At 36.9% G+C, this 20,912-nt stretch overlaps 1 protein-coding gene across 3 annotated transcripts in view; it reads left to right on the forward strand.

Annotated features, from left to right (window-relative positions):
* XRCC5 (X-ray repair cross complementing 5) overlaps positions 1 to 20,912 on the forward strand; it is a 49,911-nt gene that overhangs the window by 14,939 nt on the left and 14,060 nt on the right. For all 3 annotated transcript variants that reach the window (XM_085584213.1, XM_021526169.3, XM_085584214.1), the window contains 8 exons: positions 1,183 to 1,295; positions 5,014 to 5,076; positions 5,741 to 5,878; positions 6,530 to 6,620; positions 7,833 to 7,960; positions 12,003 to 12,199; positions 16,348 to 16,438; positions 17,851 to 17,920. In XM_085584213.1, the coding sequence (XP_085440339.1) occupies positions 1,183 to 1,295; positions 5,014 to 5,076; positions 5,741 to 5,878; positions 6,530 to 6,620; positions 7,833 to 7,960; positions 12,003 to 12,199; positions 16,348 to 16,438; positions 17,851 to 17,920 (891 nt within the window). The remainder of the gene's footprint in view (positions 1 to 1,182; positions 1,296 to 5,013; positions 5,077 to 5,740; positions 5,879 to 6,529; positions 6,621 to 7,832; positions 7,961 to 12,002; positions 12,200 to 16,347; positions 16,439 to 17,850; positions 17,921 to 20,912) is intronic.

Consider the following 20,912-nt stretch of genomic DNA (forward strand, 5'->3'; position numbering starts at 1 on the left):
TATAATCTATTTGAACTGTAGCATTCATAGGCGTTTCAGAGCAGTATCAGATAAAGTCCCAATGACAATGTGACCTTCTTTAAGCAGAAATGATGGTTCAAAGATGGTCTAGTTATGTTCTACAACTTCAAAACTGTGTAAAGAAATTCCAGTTCTTACAGAGAATGCATTTTGAGGGATTTATGACTGTTCTCAGCTAATCTTCTGACTGCTTAAGTTAGTAAGTAGTTGTGGGATACTAGTAAAAAGAAGTGGTGAGCAGAGATAAAGAGATATCCCTGTCAGTGGTGTGGTATTTCTAATGCTAAAAGAGCTACTGATGCCTCCTGGACTTTTGTGAAGCTTTTGAGAAATGTCACAATTAGACAACATTTTGTATTTGCAGCACCTGTACTTAAATTTTTTTTCATTCTGTGTGTTTGCTTTTCAGTTTGTAGGAAAGTGTATCTTTACAGGTTTTTCATCCAGGGATTTATCTCTGTTCCTTCTGCTTTCTTCACACCTGAGGATATCATCCTTAATCTGTGGCAACATAATAATGTGATGACATTACAGGGAGGATAGTGGAAGCTGAGATAGGAGAATAAGCATTTGGAGCAGATGATACCTCTGAGAAATTACAGCCTCCTATTATATGGACAAATACCTGTAATATATAGCATGGGAAGTAAAATACAGAAATATATAAAAAGACCAGTTCTGCATACAAGAGTGTTTTGGTTTTCCATTGTGTACCTTGCTTCTACTGTTATCACATTCTATTCTCTGAATCTCTTCTGGTGTCACCTAGTGTGGTATGATTTATTGTATGTTTGAGGTTGCTTGTGTTATGTTTGCAGAGAATGTTGCAATCTGTTTGCTGAAATCTATTCTGATTTGCTTAAGTCTATTCTGTGAGTGTAACTTTGTAAGGCAAGATGTTCCCTTATTTTCTTTCCTGCTCTCTGAGAGTACTTGCATTACATAAAATTATGTACAAGGAGTGCAACTGCTGTTCGTGAAGTACAAAAATGTGTCTACGGGTGTTTGGTTTTTTTTTGATAACAGGGAAAGTAATTTGATGAGCATGTGTGGAACGTAGCTGTGGGGCATGAATGCATTGTTAAAATATTCAGAGAGCTAATTTCAGTGTTAAAATTGTAGGCCCATATGCTTACCAGATGCTCTTCTCTCGTTCTCCAGGTTTTCGGTATGGGAGTGATATAGTTCCTTTTTCCAAGGAAGATGAAGAGCAAATGAAATACAAAACAGAAGCTAAGTGTTTTTCTGTTTTGGGATTTACTAGATCCTCTCAGGTGTGATACTAAATGTCTTCCTATTCAGCTTCCTGGGTTGTTCAAGGCAATTGATCTTGGTTTGAATTCAGTAAAGTCATAGTGTTGTTTTGAGTTTCAATATTGGGAATGGGGCATCTCCACTCAGGTATGCAGAGGTGACTTATTTGCTGATTCTAGTACATGTAAGCAATATGTGGTCTTGTGAAGGAGAGAAGCTCATAAATGTGGCCATTGGTCAAGTGAAGCCAGAGCCACTGAGTTCAGATCTCTGCAAAGAGGAGACAGAGGTATTTTTGTCTAATTTCATCTTACAGATTTTAATAGTCTGTCTTCTGTTCAGCTCAGGCAACAGTCTTTCTAGGCTTTGTCCAGCCAAGAGTGTGGCTACTTCTTAACAAAAGTTTTTCCCTCAAGTAATGTTAAAGCAAGCCTGAAGCTGTCTCCATTCATTCTCAATTCCTTAAGGATTAGTTTGTGAACCATGTCTGGTCTCTTCTTTCTATTGTGACAAAACTTAAATGTAGTGAAGACTTCTTCACATAAGAACTTAGACAAAGGTAGCATCATTCAAAAGCTCTCCATATTTCTGTGAGATGCTTGGTGTTTGTAACGCACTTATCTCTACCAGTGGTATTGACTTTCCTATTTGTTGTCCCTGACAGTTGTAAGAAACTTACTTTGAGCAAGTACTTTAATAAAAGTTAACCCAGCACAAGGTGATTTCCTTCAGAAAATCCAGGACTTAAGCATTAGCAAAGCCTTAGGCAAAGGCTTAACAAAATTTCTTGAAGAAGGACACATGAGGAGAGAGTACAGAGATATGAGTGGCAAGTAATTGCTGTGAATGTTAAGCTGCTCCCCATCTTTTTTTTCCTCTGAAAATGTTTCTGACTGAAACTTTGCTCATCTTGGCGTTACCCCACACCCAGTCCTCTTCAGCAGTCAAAACTAAAATTAAATCATAGGGCAGTTCTACACCTTCACTTCTGACAGCTCCCAGCCCTCCTGCTCTTTGAAATCTCTTACTGCCTGAACAAATGAGAACTCTTGATAAAGGCTAAGGCATCATTACCTTTACAGTGAAGGAAATATGCTAATGAAATAGGAGGCATTTGGGAGCTTACTCTCAAATGAATGTAACTAAACACCTTCTTACTTTACAATACAGGTGTCACAGAAACCTTGTGCACGTTGCTATATGTGTCATTAGCCTACTGCAGTGCAGTGTTCCAAAACATAAGAACTGAGGAGCAAGGAAGTTATGTGATTTACTGAAAGGAGAGGCCAGTCCAATTGGAAACTGTAACCTGGTTGTTCCTTGAGGACTTTCAGACTTAGTTGTTGAGTAACATGAGGGCATGTGCACTGCAAGTGATTGATCAAGGAAACATCTCGTGCTTGAGCTTATGTGCTCTAAATTGGCCAGGGCCAGAAAGGTGTTAGGGAGTGCTACCTCCTGTACCAGAAACTGGATCTAATAAGTGAAATGTGTCTGAATCCTGTGTTCCAATGCAACAATTTCTTGGATCTCTCCATACATTATTAGCCTCCAGCTGAGTCTTACTATTGTCATTTAGTTCTGCAAGGTGTATTTCACTGTGTGCAGAGTTTTCTTATGCTGGAGGTTGGCCTCTTGTTTCAACTTAGTCTGACTTTATTTGAGAATGAAAACTAAGAGGAAAGCAGATGAACAAACTGTTATTTCACATGGATTTTTATTTTCCCGTCATTGTTCAGAGAGTGTGGTAATACTTTCAAATACATAGTTAATGATTGTAGGGTTAATTTTAGGAATATTTTTTGAGTAATGTAAATACGCATAAAAGAATTAACAAGTTGTTTTAAAAAAATTTCAATGTACCAAATACTGATTGCTTTTAATTAGTTTTTATTATGTACTTCTCTTGTCTCTGGATTTCATAACAAGCAGAAATTATATCTTAAAGTGTGCTCTGGTCCTGTAGCCAGGAGTGTGAGTAGTTATGCCCAGTAGTAGCTGCACCTCCACTCAGTGGAAAAAAATTATTCAAGTGTGGTTGCAGGATTAAAATTACAGTGGATAGATAACGATATCAGGAAGTTTTTAACTACAGCTGGAATTTTTAAGACCCGTATGTTATCTTAACTTTTGCCTACTAAATTTTATTGTTTGGAATGATAAAACTGACACTATTCAAATGTATGTTTTTATTAAATATTTTTTTTTTAAAAAACTTCCATGGAAAGATGATTCATTATTGACTAGAAAAACTGGAACAGCTCCAAATGCATAATTAAATAAGGACTAGAACCACCTTATATTCTTTTCCCAAGTTGTTCACATCCCTCAGGAAAAAAGATCAGAGGCCGCTTAAACTTTGATTTTTAATTTATAAGCCATGCAATGTAAATCAAGAAATAATACTTGAAAATATTACAAAGGGACAATTTCTTTTGCAAACAAGAAAAGGTGTAGTGATACACACATCTAGTTATGTATACTATGCTAAATGTAAAATTTCCTGAGCATTTAGAGACAGAACAGGAAAGAAGGACTGCAGGTAGAATAATCTGAGCTGATGAATCGTGCTGTAATACAGTAAACGGATCTGCTCTGGTGCAGGTTGTCACTGCCTTCAACAGCCTTATGGTAATTTGCTAAATAGAGAAGATAAAAAGATTAAATGAATGAAAGAAAAATCAGAGATATAATGAAGTTCTGAGACTGTAATTCAAAGAGTTTTTTCTTTAACAAAGAGAGCTTATTTTAATCAGTGTCCATAGTATTATGTGATCTTTGTGACAGGTCTTCTATGATTGCAGGCTTTCTGTGTGTGTGAGCTGCTGTAACTCCAACTAGTCCAGCGATGCCCCTTGATGAAACTATTTTTCCTTTTTGTTTTAGATTCAGCCATGTCCATGAATAGAATAAACTCTGCTAGCACAAGTGCTTCTTTGCTAGCATAGCTGTATGACACGCCTATCTTTTTTTGCAGCCCCCCAAATCACCAGGCTAGCCCAGATATACAGGGCCTTGAGGGAAGGCACGTCAGGAGTTGGGCAAAGATTCCAAAGAGGTTTCAGTTCCCCGATGTGGTTGTCCAAGTTGTTTATTCCATGAGATGAAGGGGAAAAGAGAGAGAACCAGGAAGGGACAGGACCTTATCTAGTCTCAGGACAGGGAGGGCTCTCTTGCCCTCTGCCAACCCCGTTGGGGCAGGAAAGAGGGGACCATATTTATCAGATCCCAGTCATAGGGGTCCCTGGAAGGGGAAAAAGCATAGCCCGAGAGCATTGTAACAGCTGTATATAGTCTGGGTTGCTGTTGAAGTAGTTCTATTAATTAAGGATGTGACTTTTTCCAGCTCCTTTTTGATGTATCTTTGCTAGAAAAATGTAATAACACAGATATGGTAACCCTTAGGTTTAGGTCTTGTATTAACTATTATAGTTTTCCACAATGACTTTTGAATTACAGAAGTATAATTCAGACTGGTAACAGCTGCCAGTAGCATTGTCTTTCATTCCTGCCCATCAGTAGGATGCTGTGAGAATATCCTGCCCAATATGACTGAATATTCATTAAGTGATAAATGGAGATATAAGACAAATACAGGGCTTTAATCTCTATGGACTGTAACTAAATTTGGTGGCTTCTGCCTTGAGTGACACTAGTTGTTTTGTAACCTAATTGGTCCAGTTGCATTAGTGACCTTTTCTTTAGGTCAGGCTAACTCTTGATCATTTGAATCTGTAGATCCAGAGGCATTACTACATGGGCAACCAAGCTCTGAAGGTCTTTGCAGCAAAAGGTGATGAGGTAAGGCAAACTGAAGTTTAATGTTGAATGTATTTTGCTGCAGAAGAAAAAGAATAGTAGTGATGCTTGAGATTGTCCTGTCTTTCTGTGTTAATAAATACTTCTAATACAGCTTACAGAAATGTCTTATTTCATTGCCCAGTAGGTTAAAAAGAAGTTGGATTGAACCCCAAATGAACACAGTATCTCATGAATAATGAAAACTGATAGATATTATGTTTGAGCAAGGTTATGAGGAATCTGAAATTGGTGCTTAAGTCAATTCTCATGCAGAGCAACAGTGTGCCCTGTCACTGTGTTATTTAGAACAGACCTTCAAAGTGCTGGAGGTAAAAAGCTCACTATGGTGCTCTAATATGTTCCTTTAAGGGACTTCTCTCCTTTTGTCTATCTCATGCAAAACCTCTGAGAGTTCTTCACACCTGGTGGAAAAGGTGGAATGTGCTGAATCTAAAGTTGGCTCAGCTTTGAATGTATCCACTATCATGATGAGATTTGACCTTTCTGCTTCTTTGATTTATGAACATGAAAAAATGCTTGTGTTAAAGTTATAACTGATATGGAAACTAGTCTTGACTAAATCAATACTGTTGAATTCCCTCTGAAATATGTATTTCATGATTAAGAACTTGCATGATTTTTTACACTTCTTTTTTCCCTCCAGAATGCAGCAGTTGCTTTTTCTGCACTTGTTCGTGCATTGGATGAGTCGAAAATGGTGGCTGTAGTGCGCTATGCTTATGATAGAAGATGCAACCCACAAATTGGAGTAGCTTTTCCGTATATTAAGGATGCATATGAGGTAATTCTTCTCTCTTACCCTTCTACAGAGAGACCCAGAAGCAACACAGTATGTCAGAACTTTTGCAGCATATGTTTCCCCTGATCTTTCTTATGAGAGACTATTGAAAGAGCTAAATATGTATAGCATGGCTGAGCAGTGATGGATGTGGGGGCGGACACAACAATCTTCAGACTTTTGAAGGGTATAAACATAAAAGATGGAAAGGAATTATTTAGGGTGGTATGAACTGGAGGAGGTAATTGAATAAAGAAAAAATGAGGCAGAGAAATGTTAAAAAAACAGAATCCAGCTTTTGACTTTGGAATACAGTAAACTGTGATAAAACCTCCCAAAGCGCCAATATATTGGATAATTAAAGCATGAGTAATTGGAACTCTGCACAAGAAAAAGGGATCAAATGGGTTGGGAGGTCTTTATTCCACAAGCAGAAAAAATGAGTGTAGCCATCAAGATGTTATAAAATATAATGCTTTGTTGTATTCTGATTTAAAATTGTGTTGCTCTGTAAATATTTTAAGGGTTTTGATGTGCACAAATATTACATCTCCAGATTTTTCATAGGTTTTATATCGCTCTGACATGGCACTCTGGGGATACAGATTTTTTTTTTTCTTCAGGCTCAGTTGTTTTATCTTTCCTCTTGCACAGTGTCTTATCTATGTGCAGCTACCCTATATGGAAGACCTAAGACAATATGTATTTTCATCCTTGAAAAACAGTAAAAAATACTTTCCTACAGGTAAGATATTTGTGTTGTCTTCTAACATTCTATAAAAGAGAATATTTGGCTCACCAATGAAAGCATAAGTTTTGTTGTTACTTTGACTTAGGAAGACACCCAGGTATTTGAGCATCCATTATGGTGATGTCATCTTGAAGTGTAAATGTGTGTTAAAGCTTTGCCACTTCAGGTGCAGGCTGAGCAGAGCTGAGTTTGCAAGCAGTATTTCAACTGTCCTGTTAAATGACTTCTGGCTCAGGTTACAGCATTGTGAGTCTCGAAGGATCCTGTGATAGAGAGCTGTGATTAGTCCTCTGTATCCTTTGATCTTTGAACTCATTTGTGGGAGTAAATGGCCAAACCTTGTGGGATCTACAGTGTGTGATTAGCTAGCTAGAATTAAAGCAGAGGCAGCTGCTCTGTTGGTGCAAAGCTGGTCCTGTAGCCATTTGCAGTATGGCCTGTTAATATAATGTACAAAGGCAAAGACAGTATTTTCTGTGGAGTGTTATTAAACCATGTGCTTATTGGTGTCCAGGTTGAGATGGATGGCATCTTTGGAGAAGAGGCAGCTACACAAAGCTTGACTTGCTGTTCTGAGAGTTTTGCACAGCGATGGGTCTTAAGTGCATGTAGTTTAAAATCCACTCCCACTTCTTTCGTTTGCTATGAGATGCATTGAATGGGCACCTGCATGTCAGGGTATATTTAGCATGCTGGTTTGTTTCTATAGCAGTTATTATTTTCTTGCCTGTAACCAGCAGTTTGATAACAAATCTAAAACGTGTCTTACCAAAGCAGTAGCTGGCTATTGTGAACTGTGTTAATTTGCAATCATAACTTTAAAAATTTATATTATGCCATTTAGTTTTGCAAACCAACTGCTCTCCTTATTTTCTAAGTGGCCTATAAACCTTCTGTTGCAAATGAAAACATCTTGAAAAAGAAGAAAAGCTAAAGCAGAGAGGCAACAGTAATTGAGGTCTTGGGGAAAAAGAAAAAGGCTTTATGACTTTATACTGTAGTCCTTAAGTAAAGCCGGGGTTTATTATTGTGTCCATTATCCATATTCTTTATTGGCACATCTATAGCTGTAGTGTGTTCTGTGGCATGTAATGACTTGGTGAAAATCTTGCATTGTGAAGCGAATCTTCATTTATAAATTGTTTCAAGAAATCCATCCATTTGCAAGTGTATTTAATCTTCCTTTATATGTAATTGCTGCCTTAGTGGATCAGTTATCTGCTGTTGACTCACTGATTGATTCTATGAATTTGGTTCATGAAGATGGAGAAACTTTTGAGGACCTATTTAAGCCCAGCAAAATTCCAAACCCTCATTTTCAGAGGTTATATCAGGTGAGATGAATTATATGGTATTTTTTAAAAACTTTTTTTCTTAAAATTTTTCACCTCTATGTCTTTCTTTGATTCACATTGGAAAGATATGCATTCTGAAAATGCAGATATAAATATCTGGCATTAAAGTATATGGTAACCAGTGACTTCTGTGTTATCCCTGACATCAATTTATTTTTAAAATTTCTAGTTTCCAGGAAGCAAGGGAAATTATACCTGTCCTGAGGTGTCTACAACAGCATCAGTGATATTCACAGGCACATAGACTAGGCAAATTAAAACTTGCCTCTCAACACTGTATAGTGGAAATAGATTCAGTCTTTGGCTTTTGGACAAAGAGAAAAAATTGGCTGAAAATTTGGGATATCTTCAGTTTCTCATTCTGTATCCCATCACTTTTCTGTGCATTATTGCATCTAGCAGTGTTCCAGACCAGGTCAGTCTGAGGTGAACTGGATCAGTAATAAATGGTTATTAACATTGTTGACATTTAAAATATTCTGTTGGGGTGTCTAAGCTGATGCCCTTTATGAGCCAGCAGAACAGTTCACACTTCTTGCAGTTATTATATCAAGCTGTCTCCATTTTGATTTACATTCCTTTCATGTCACGAAGACTTTTATTGCAACTGTGAGGATGAGAGACTTAATTATACATTGGAATGAAAGTGTTTAAAAAATGACACAGCAAATTCAAAAATAAAATTATATTGCAATTTAAGCAACTGCAGAATTGTACTGTATACAGAACCATGGAGATACATTGAACATGTGACTGCTCTGAAAATTGACCAAAAATGGTATTATAGCAATCACATTCATCATATCTCAGCAATTCCACATGATATATTTTGGTTTACAAGTAGGAAGAAGATGTTTTTTAAAATTAAGAAAACTTACCCTAACTTCCCAAAGCCTTGCTTCCTCAGTGTTGTTAAAATAACTAAAGGATCTGAAGATCAATGTGTGTTTCAGGAACACATGCAAGCCCACTGTCTTCAGCCTTACTCTGATTGACACCTGAAGAATTCGGAGGTCTCATCAAGTTCTGCCAGTCATATTGACAAGACAGTGTGTAACTGAATACAAGATTTGATAAGTTGGAGGTTATTGCAGGGCAAGAACTTCAAATGAACTGACCTCTGCACAACTCTTATTTTAGGAAGGGTGGTTAAGCTTGGATATTACAAAACTTGGGCTTTGCTCGTAAATTAAATACATGGGGGATAGAATTTCCTTTGTTATATTGCTATATAGAGTTTTGCATTCTTTTAGTTTAGTGGATGTCACCTATTGGTGAAAGATGTTTGTTTTAGGTGTGCTGTTTGTCTTCTGAAACAGTGTGATGGTGATGTTCCAGCACTTGGGTCAGTTGCTGCTGGAACAGAGTAACCGAGTAACTTGCCAATTTCCTTAGAGGATAATAAGATTTTGTAAGGGTGAGTGCTACTGGTAGAAGAAGCATTTATTGACTGAGTGTATGGGGTAGAATACAATTTGTCTTTGCTGTTTAGAAAGCCCTAAACTGTCAGACCCCTTAGTGCTTTCTTTTGGTCACACACAGCCCTATTTGTTTGTCTTATTACAAAATTGCTATTAATCTATGCTAAGTTGTTCTCTCCTTTGCTGCAAAGATATTCCAGGTTCTTAGTATTTTGCTCTTAGGCAAAGTGGCACTGCTGGTTTCTTAAGAACTGTGAAGAGAAATTCTGCATCATCTTTTGACTGTAGCCAGTAAGTGGATTGGGCTGAATAGAACCTATAAATGGTTTTGAAAAGTAACTGTGAAGAAAAGGATGAACTCCTACTTCATTTCCTTGCTTTGTTGCCTCATGAAGATATTTGGAATGATAAGTGACAAGAGCCAGAATTTAAACAAAAACATCAAGCTAAATTATATATCTGGAAGTAGCAGTAGGCATCAGGAAATGACAGAGTGGGTGAGAAATAGTTGTTAATGCTTTCTGGAGTGGAAAATGAGGAATATCCTATATCCAGACTTTCAACCTTTATTCCTTGCTTCCAGAAAAAAACTAAGTGAACTTCTGTAGCTTTTGTAGTGGTAGACTTCCAACATTATTGTTTAAGTTGTCCATCCTAAATACATGTATTTGAAGCATCTAAGATGTTTAGGGAATGCAGTTAATTTCATTTGTTAGCCAAATAAAAAAATTGGTTCAACAATGGTGGTTCTATAGAGAGATGGACCTGTTGGTCTGTTGGTGTATATATGTCATTGTTTATCACAGAATTAATGGTGTGCAGCCCACTTCATTGCATCCATTGACCAGTATCTTGGTGTGACCCCTGTTCCTGAAAACTGGCTGTGTCTCTTGAAGTAGAAATGTAAGGAATTAGGAAAAGCAATGAGGAGCTAGTGCCTTGGTGACAACCTGCATGAATAGAACAGTGAGTCTGTAAGGCAGTGGCAGTGTGAGTTTCTTCTAGCTGTGAAGGTAGGAGTGATTCCTGCTGGACACAGAAGGAAGGGGTGAAGCAAGGTTAAGAGGGATGGTGTTGCTTTAGAGATTCCAGGTTGTCTGTTTAACTTTGTCTCCATTTAGCACCTGAGTTTTGACAGTACCTGCCATCTCAGGTTTCAGATGTAGTCATCTACTTTAAAAACAGGTAAAAGTGGATGCTGTGTCCGCTCAGTCTGCTCAGCTCTTGCAGCTGCACACATTAAGGTGTCAGTTACAAAAGCCTAAAATACATAGGCATAACAGGGGACTTAAGTTTTTTTGCTTTGTGAGTTTAATTCAATTACCTATTTTTTTTTTATCATAAGAGCCATTACTGAAGCTTCCAGCAACATTTCTACTGCCTTTCAAAATAATTGTGACTTAAATCATTACAAGTGTTTCCAAATCAGTTGCCTTGTACAACTGCCTCCTTTTGGCAGTACATTCTAATGTGGACTGGAATCTTAATGGCAGCCTGAAAGCACATCAGTATTGATGTATCACATATTGTCTCGATTTTCTCTATTGGCAGATTTCCAGTATGAATAGGAGTTTTTATTTGCTTTGATTTTGTTTTTTAATGTCGTGTCTGACAGCCAACAGGGGAGCAAATCTCTGCTGTATTCCTAGTTTACTGAGTAGGTGCCTTCACATGAGTGTCTAATGAACCCAGTGCAATAGGCATAGAAAAAAATTTGTCTCCTTTGTATATCACGTTTTGATGTGTTTGTGTGCATGCACTGGTATCTGTTTATTGGTAAATGCACATACCTCTTTACTGCTATCTCACACTTCACAAAATTGTAAAGATATTTACTTTATTTTCAAAGCCCTCCATGGAATTTCTGTAGCCTGCCTCATTAACCTCATCTCTCCCGTCTTCTTGACTCCGTGACTGTGTGAGCTGACTCTACACTTGGGTGAAAAATCCTTCTCTGTAGCCCTCACCATCTGTTCCAGCTTTGTGCATCTGTCAGCTCCCTTCATTCTCTACTTTTTTCAAAGCTAGGTTCCAAACATTCATATATTCTGTACCTCACCTGTGCACATTTAATATTCTCTTTCTATTTGCATTCTCTCTTAAGCTTGTGAACATTCTTCCTGTATGGATACTGAGTATGATATTTTCTTTGAGGGACATTGAACTGTTACAATAACTGGAATGTGTGGTTGGGATAGATCTCATTTACTTTAATTTTGAAGTGTACAGAAATCTCTCCTGTGGGACTGTTTTATAAGATAACTGCTTTTTAAAGGTAGAGTGTAGCTAAAAATATGAACCATTGCAGATGACTGTTTAATTCCTGGGATTTTTCTAATAATTTTCATAGAACTCATTCCAGTGAGTGTGGGAACACTCATCTGCATCAGTATTCTTGTTTAATATCATTAATAATCTCCTTAAACAGTTGATCATGACTTTCAGTCCACTGTGAGACAGGATATTTTTCAGCAATACAAAGGTAGTGTGTTTAATATGGAAGATATTTTGCAGTTACCATATGGTGTACAGGCATTATATTGAAAGTTTTTAATATAATTGAAAGTTCTACTTTGCTCAGACTATTTTGTTTCTTGCAGTGTTTGCAGCACAAGGCTTTTTACCCTGATAAGCCACTGCCACCAATAGAACAGCACATTTTAGAAATGCTGGAGATGCCTTGTGTGGTAAGAGAAAGGTGTCAGACTCCTCTGGAAAGAGTAAAAGCACTTTTTCCCCTAAAGGAAGTTGGCAAGAAAAAAGAAGAGAAGACTGCACAAGACATCTTCAAAGACAAGTAAGTTAGAGATGTATTATGGATTTTTTTTTTTTTTTGAAAATTTTTTTTACACTTCAGGTTGTTTTTGCTGGATGAAGCAGGCTCAGAATCTTTTGAACAGAAAATCAATGAGTTACACACTGGAAAAAATGCTGATGGATAGAGAATGTTGTGGTGCCACAGAATGTCTGGAGTATTTTGTGGATAGTGGTGGTCATACTGTTGCAGTGCAGGACACACTAGGCACCAGTAAGTTCCTCATGTTTGTATTTGCTGCCACAGAATCACAAAATCCATCAGATTGGAATGGACCACTGCAGGCTTCTAGGTCAACCTGTTGCTCAAAGGCCACCTGTGAGATCTAAGGAGGGATTCGTATAGTCTGGCCTTGAAAACCTTCAGGGTTTGCATCCTTTCTGGGCAACCTGTTGCATTGCTGCTTGTTTCCTGGTCAGTTTGTCCTACAAGAGTTTATAAAATAGTTTCAAATAACAGTAACAGAGGATCTAATTTAGTTTAGAATAAATGCCATGGCAGTTTAAATTAGCCATAAAGTTGAGCCTTCCTTCTCAGCATGCTTGATTTAGGTAATTATCTAGCTTTCATTTTGAATATCAAAAGAAAAGCAGTTTCATTATTATCTACTGTGCAATTAATGTGGTTGTCTCCAAAAAAATCAAGCTGTTATAGACTCTTCCTGGAACAGCTATTGTTTGAACAGTTTTAAGAAAGGTATTTTTGATGTTATTGAATATAGTGTGTTTTGTTTATTTGTGCTGCAGATAGAAGAATAAATGCTAAATTGATACTACTGTTGTATTGTCATCTCAGCCAAATCAATTTGCGTAAACAAAATCTGCTTCTGAGAAATTAATTTACATAAATCTATAATATAAGTACTGGGTCCCTGAGATGCTGGAGTGTTCTCAGCTCCTTCTCCCTTTGTTTCGTCATTGTTGGTTCAGTTCTTTCAGCACTAGGAATGACATCTTTGAAGTGTTTTGAGCTCTTGCTTAGCTCTGTGTTGGGTAGAGCCTCCTCAGCATCTTGTCTTTGGGAAGACATGACACAGGACTCCTCACTTTGCTGCTTGAGACTAATGACCACATTCCTCTCTACAGACTGGGACACACCTGGCTTTCTTTTGTTGTTGTTGCTGATATCAGTGTATTCCTATTGCCTTGGTGTATCTCTGAATTCATACTGATTCAATTCTCTTTTCCTTACTCCATGCCTCAGTTTCTCTGGGTTTATGTACATAAGTGCATTCATATATATATATCTTAAAAAGTGGTAGAGCCAGATTAGAAATAAAAGGCAAAAAATTGGGCTCAAACAAGCTAGAGAGAAAATTTAAACAAAAAGCAGTGACCCATTACTGTTAGTTGCTTTAAAATATATCATCTATTTTGTTTAAAAACTGGCTTCTTTTAGAGAGGTGATAAAAGTAGTTGTAAAAGCAATTTAGATAGAAATTGATGTTGGGCATTAAAATTATTTTAAAAAATAAGCTGTAAAGGAAGTAAAAGATACAGACTCAACTATGCAAAGAGGAATGAATGATAGTTAAGATTTCTTTTTAAATTGCAGAAAAATGGTATTGCTGTAGTAATGAATGGGGCTGGTAGTATTTTATCGTTGGTACAACAGCAGTCTTAACTGTATGTTTTTGTTGTGTGTTTGGGGAAAACTGAGATGATATAATTTATTCATTGGATCAAGAAAAGTGCATCACTCTGCAACAATGATTAAGGAAAATATTAAATTACAGCGGCACTGGCACAGGTTGCCCAGAGAGGTTGTGGATGCTCCTTCCTAGCAGTGTTCAAGGCCAGGCTGGGTGGGGCTTTGGGCAGTCTGGTTTAGTGGGAGGTATCCCTGCCCATGGTAGGCATGTAGGAACCATTCTGTGATTCTCTATGCTATGGTTCTATGAGATTCAACTTATTGATACTAAGATATAGGTTGCACTTAAGTATTTGGAAAAGTTGCTTAGGAGATGTCTTGACCATTATTTTTGTTTTCTATAACTGATTTCTATCTCCTGTCATAATACTGACCAGATTCTTCTCTGTTAATTTTTAAGGTCTAATGGGACTAAAGCAACATAATTGTAGGCATGATATCTTAATAGAGATTTTGGTATTAATTTGTATCACTTTTGCATGAGATCTGTGTAGTTAAAAAAATCCAGTAATATAGAAAACGTTTTACTTTTTCCTTCTTAGGTTGGCTATGGAGAGGCTGTTATCTCATCCAGCTTTGCAGGATATGAGAGGCTTCTATATTAATGTAGAAGTGGGTGTTTTAAATTAATCTTGTATTTTATTAATTTTTCTCAAATAGTAATTGCACGTTTTGCAGTTTAAAAATACTGCTAATCAGTGCATATTCTAAATGTCAGATCCTTGGCTGGTATAAATGGCTATGAATTCATTAGTTTCTGCTGTGCTGCACTGATTAATGACAACTGTAGATTTGGTCCTAGGCTGTTAAATGCAGCATCATCATATATTTTCTCCTTCCTCCAATCCCTAAGCATTTTGAATCAGTAAAAATAATGCAGGAAGAAAAAGAAGAAAATTGATTGCCATATACTTTTGGAGGAAAATACTCAAAAAGAGAATTTTTGTTGTTCTTTACACCTTTCATCGAAACATATTAATATACAAGATTTCTGGTTCCAGTGGAACTTCTAAACTCTCTGGTGGTGATAAGTATCAGTTTCTCCTTTTACAGAGAGACACACTGGTTGTTCTAAACAATCAAGCAACTTGTTCAAGGTTAGCCAGAAAGTCAGCAGAGATGAGAATGAAGCAAAGGTATCTTATCCTTGTCCTTAGGCATAGCTAAAGTCATCATTTCTCCTAGAGTGATAAGTAAGGTTATGCTGAATGACAGGAGTTGCTGAGGAAAAGAGATTTCATTTTGGTAGTGACAAAATTAAGTAAAGGACACAGAAGATTTCTGAAACAAAGTGAGAGAGACAATGATTGTAAAGTAGGGGAGAGAGTGTGCTATAGAAAGCAAAAAGGAAGACTGCACAAGTTCTTTCTAATAGTTGATTGCTTCTGTAACGTGCAGTGCAGTTTTTGCAATCACTTCTAATCTTGCAGGATGAAAAGTGGCTCCTAATCCAGGATCTCTGACTTTGTCCCTACATCATCATGCAGTTTCTTCTTTTCACAGTAGTAGAATTTTTCAGAAAAACTTTTTACTTTGTTTTGGGATTCCTTGAACACAAATCCTGCCTTTTGGGTTGCTGAGTAGCTTTCAGTCATTCTTAAACAGAAATCAATTCATCTGTGTCAGTAGCCTGACAGCATCTGATTTCCTTTCCCTTTTGTGATTATCTGGATTTTCCTCTGTTGCCGAGATGTGCTCTGAAGTGTTGCATGTTAGAATTAAGTTCCTAGTTTGAATGTACACCTTTGTAAGGACAAAGCAAGAAAGTAGCCCAAAATCACAATTAGCTTTTAAAAAATAAAAATAGTCTTTTGAAAGCATTTTGAGATGTAGCTTAAAATGTCCTAAGAGAGTTCTGATCTTCTTAACTGGAGTTTGTCTAGGTTTTAACAAATACAAGGTGCAAGTTTACAGAGCTTTCATGTGCTGATGGAGAATAGTGGTCATTAGGCTCAAAAGTCACTGTGTAAACAGGTTTGTATTAGCTGTAAATTCCAAGACAGGATCTAGCAGGTAGTGATTGAACAGTAAATTAATGTCTTACTAAAATGGTACATTTTCACTTACATTTCATGTTTATAAAAAATCTAGTGAAAATACCAAATGTCATATTATATACTGTAAATTATCAAGGCTAACTCAACACAGAGGTTCTAAATAAAGTGTTTGGAGATATTTTGTATTTAGAAAGATGAAGAAGGTTTGTATAAGGAAATTCATGCCTGAAATAAGCAGTAATAATCTCATACTTTCAACAAGTGATGCCTTTGCTGGATGTGAAGATGAAGTTTGATCTGTTTTTACTGTCTGGCTTATGCAGCCCAAGGGAAAAATAAGGCATGTTTAAATGTTGATTTTGGAACAGTTGTGTAATGAAGTTTAGTTCAGTGTATATTTCATTAATTTATTGACTCCCTGGTTAGTAGGCAGGACAGTCATCTTCAAGTGTTTATATTCATTTTTGTCCTTCTCATTTGCAGCGAAGATGAACCCGGCCTTAAGAAACCAAAAATTGAAGATGAGGAAGAAAGCTTTAGCATTATGAAACTTGCTGAAGGCAATATCACCTCTGTAAGCATATTTTTACAAATCTGATTATTAAAGGGGAAGATTAATTCTCGAAATCTATTGTAGTGAATATACAGAATTCCTGATAAAAGGAGAGTTTCTAGCTGAAACATGACTGAAATACTGTCTACTTGTACATCTGAGACTCTGCTAGAGATTCTGAAGACAACTTTCTCTGCCCTTAGGCATGTGTTAACACAAGTTTCCATCAGTCGTGGATATTTTAGGACAAATTTCTCTCCTGGTGTTTAGAACTCTAAAAGAAAAGCCTGAGGATCTGAAGAAAACAGAATTGGAGCTTAGTGGTTGAATTTTGTTCTCGCCGTCTTTCATATCTTCTGCAACATAAAAGTTGCCTCTGTGTATTTAATCAAAAGTATTGCTGTGATTTTAGACATTGTTCTCTGCATTAGTTTGGAGGCTAAATCAGAAATTTGGCTTCATCTTGCCACTAGATCTAACTTATAATTTTGTGGCTAGACAAAACCTGTATCATAACTGTGCACCTTCCTTTATTTGATGTTTTCCTATTATAAAAGAGTAATTAATATTGAGCTAACTTCTCTTGTTTTCAAATGTGCTGTTCTTTAAGGTTCATTTTGAAAAAAGCATTATTGATACTTACAAAAATATTTGAAGTCGAAAAAGATTTCAGTGTTCTGACTTCTAATATATTTTTTTGGTATTTCCTGAAAAGTGGCATAGCTAGATCTTGAAGAAATACAGTGAAACCAAGCAAACTTATTGCAAATCCATGAATTATTTTGACAGCAAAGCATAAAAAAAAAGTAGGAGAATTGATTGCTGATAGAAAATTTTAAGATTGTTGTTTTTTTTCCCTCAAGTTAATGCATCCATTTTTCAGTGTTTATTTATATTTGACCTGGTTTTAGTTCCTTTGAAAGGTTTCTGCATTTGCATGCCGATTTAGAGCATTTAGACTTTAAGATGTCAGACTCTGCCAGAAAGCCTAGATGATTTAAGTGCAAGCTTTTAATTTTGAGGCCCTATTGGAGTGGCAAACCACTGATTCTGTATCCACGTGCCTCGGAGCTCACACTGCTCACTAAGCATCTGGTAGATTAGAGAGGTCTAAGAGGTCTGTGCTACAGATGGTCTCAAAGCTGGACTCGCAGATAACCTCAAGTGTTGTGCTCATGTCCTCTCAGCACCAGGGAAGTGGTCGACTTGTCACAGCGCAGCTGAGTGACTTCATCTTGCTCATGTCATAACCAACCTTTGCCAGGAATACTGTGCATTAACACACTTTATAAGACTTGCATTTTTGAGTCTGAATGCAGAGAAGTACACAGTTCAAATATTCAAATAAAAAAAATTTAAAGATTCTTGTTGCCTGACAAGAAGAAAGAGATGCATTTTGGAAAACAGTTGAATTGGTTTTGTACTTTTTGTAGGTAGGCAGTGTTAACCCAGCAGAAGATTTCCGAATTCTGGTGAGGAAGAAAAATGCTGACTTCAAAGATGGTAAATTACTTTTGTCTATCTTAATTTTATTAGTAGCACTTTCAGAGTTCATTAAATGCAATTCATTTGTCTAAACATAAGTTTCTAGTGCAATGTGACTTGCTCTGGAATTTACAGGTTAGCTTGTAGTGCCACTGAGCCAAGGAAGTTGTCATCTGTAATTCCCGTGTTAATACTTGCCTTCCCCAATTAAAAGTCTCAGGTAGCTGTGTTTGGGTAAAAAGGCACTGGGTAGCTACATTGAGGCACCTGAGCAGCTCATCAGTTGTCTCTAACAAAGACCCCTTGGTAGTCACTGATGGCCTCATTCGGAATGATCCTCAGCTTCTCATTCCTGGGATCTTCCTGGCCTGAAGTGGAGAGCTGTTGGGTGTGCACAGTGTGAGAAACCTGTCTCATGTTGCATGAACAAAAAAAGAGACTCTCATGCCTGGGACTTAAATCTTCATATGCAAAGGTCATTTCTTACTGCTTGTGAGTGGAAGAAAGCACAGGTGAATTCAGAATGGAATAAAAAGGTAGTAGTATTTGTAATCTGAAAGTTGAGAGAAGGCTCTGTGAGTACTGACTCTTCTCAGAGATAAAAAAGAACACAAGGCACAGGTCAAGCACCGTCTTCCATGGCCTAAGTCTGAAAATGCTATGAAATTATCATTGGTTTGTATGGTATTTCCCTCCTGGAGTAGCTATACAGGGATATATGTAATCCAAAGGCGTCCTAAAAAGAAGGCACAAGATGGATAGGGTCCTTTATTTCATAAAGGATGATTGGAAGGTTGTGGCAGAGTAAACCTGATCTGCCAAATAGCCACTAATGTCACATTCCTTTTCAAATAAAGATTTGCAGAGGTGCTTAAGTGAGGTACTGGGTATTACAACAAGGCCTTTGGTCCTTTTGATGTAGTTTCAGGAGTGTATTTAGCAGGTATATTGAGTTGTAATATGGCCTGTTAAATCCTGCATAGCTATTTCCAGAATTTCCAGACCTCTATGCCAGCTAGGTAGATTTTATACATGGATTTTTCATTAGACCTAGAAGAAATTATTTATTTAAAAAATATTGAGTTGTATTCTTAAATCTCAGGTATATTAAGATGCGGTTAAAAAAGCATTGTACAATTCATTAGAATACAGAAAATGTGAAACAGTTGACTACTTTGTTACAGTGATAAATTTTATCATGTAGGAAAGCTTTGAGCTAGAAATAAGTATAGTGATTATCCTTGAAGATGGTTTAACTAGAATGAGTGTTTAAATATGTCCACTTGGTAGCTGTGCTGGAGATAACTGCAGTACATGGTTGGAAGGTTATGAAATTTTGAGCAATTTGCTTTTATTCTCTGTGATCTGCTCTGTAATGATAAGGTGTAGTTAAACAGAATGTAGTGCAGTCACCCATTTGAAGGAGAGATAGAAGCCACTATAAATAAAAACATACTTTGCATATTATCTCTTTCTTCTGGATAATCCTTTTTGTGCTTTAGAGTCTTTTAGGTAGCTTAATATATTGAACATTGCAGGCATGTTTTTAATGGCTTGCTATATTGCACTTTGGTTATGTAAATAGTAAATTCTGCCTTAAAACTATTCAGTGGTTCTAAGCGGTTTTTTGGTATAATTTTGTCATTTAATGATGAATTTTTTTCCTTCTGCTAGAACATAAGAAATATAAAATTTCTTTGCAGAGAAGGATAATCTATGGCATTCAAATACTTATTTGTAAAAAGGATAGCATTTCACGTTGTCAGGATGCAGACAGGAGAACTGCTAAGCTGCATTCTGTTTTTATTTCTTGTATTTAAAAAACATCTACTACACTCTTCCTAACTGAATAGAACTTACATTCACCTTTTAAAATAACAGCAGTCCTTTCATAGGGAGGAGAAAGACCTTTCAACTGTTTGATTGGAGGTGGGTTGTTTTTTGGTAGATAAGAGAAGTTGTAGCAGTAGGAAGAGTTGCACTTTAAATACTGACACTGCTGTTACTTTTTAATTCAGCTCCAGGTTAATGGCACACCCACACCAAAATTATAAAGTTAGCAGTACCAGGGGATGGCAAGGTGATTATTTTTCTTTTTCTTCTGAAACAGCTTGTAGGAACTCCTGATGGTATATTTATCACTGAAAATAGGTACCAGTATATTTCCTGCAGTGCCCTCACTGGGATTCATTAATCAGGGCTTGTACCTTTCCTAGCCGAAGTCTTAAGTGGAAACTAGTCTGGGTCTGATGATGTATAAGAACTTTGCCACTAATTCCTAAATAAAGATTTTTAGATTGGCAAGGATCTTAGAGATAGGTTTTCTGGACTGGCAGCTCAACTCCTGAAACAATAGTCAACTTCGTTTTTTCCTGAAAATTGTGTTGTTTATTACAGGAGGGAGCTGCTTAGGGGTTACATGGTGAGATATGTTTGATGGTTTCAGCTTAGTTGTTAATGCTGATGCTCATGTAACTAGAATTGTGTTCCCATACTTTCTTATCCTCATCCTTACTTTCTTATTTGCATTCACGGCCAGAGAGGTGTTATGTTATGCAGGTCTTATTTTGAGCAAGTCACAAGTGTACAGTCATTACAAAGAGATGTCTCCTGATAACAACTTCTGACATTTTTGTCAATGACTGCACATAAAATAGATTAGTTTACCTGAGTAGAATCTAATTGTTGCTCCCAAGGGTGTACAATGAGTTTCTTCATTTCTGTGGCTTCAGAGAATGCAGTCAGTGCTTGCCATCTTTGTAATGCCAAAGGAGTCGCCACGTACTACCAGTTCATCCTCCTGTTTGGAGGTTTCCATCCATGTCTGCATCTCTGGAGAGCAGATCATGTCTGATGTGTTGTGTTGTATTTTCATAGACTTCTGTATGAGATAGAATCAGGGGAGTAGAAAAAGGTACTGACACGTGCATAATATTTTCTCTGATTTGTAAATTTTCTGTGTGAGTTTATAGGCCACATTTATTGCACCTTACATCCTATCTGAGACCAT

Source organism: Lonchura striata, chromosome 7, assembly GCF_050655825.1.
Source record: "Lonchura striata isolate lonStrDom1 chromosome 7, ASM5065582v1, whole genome shotgun sequence".
Taxonomy (NCBI): domain Eukaryota; kingdom Metazoa; phylum Chordata; class Aves; order Passeriformes; family Estrildidae; genus Lonchura; species Lonchura striata.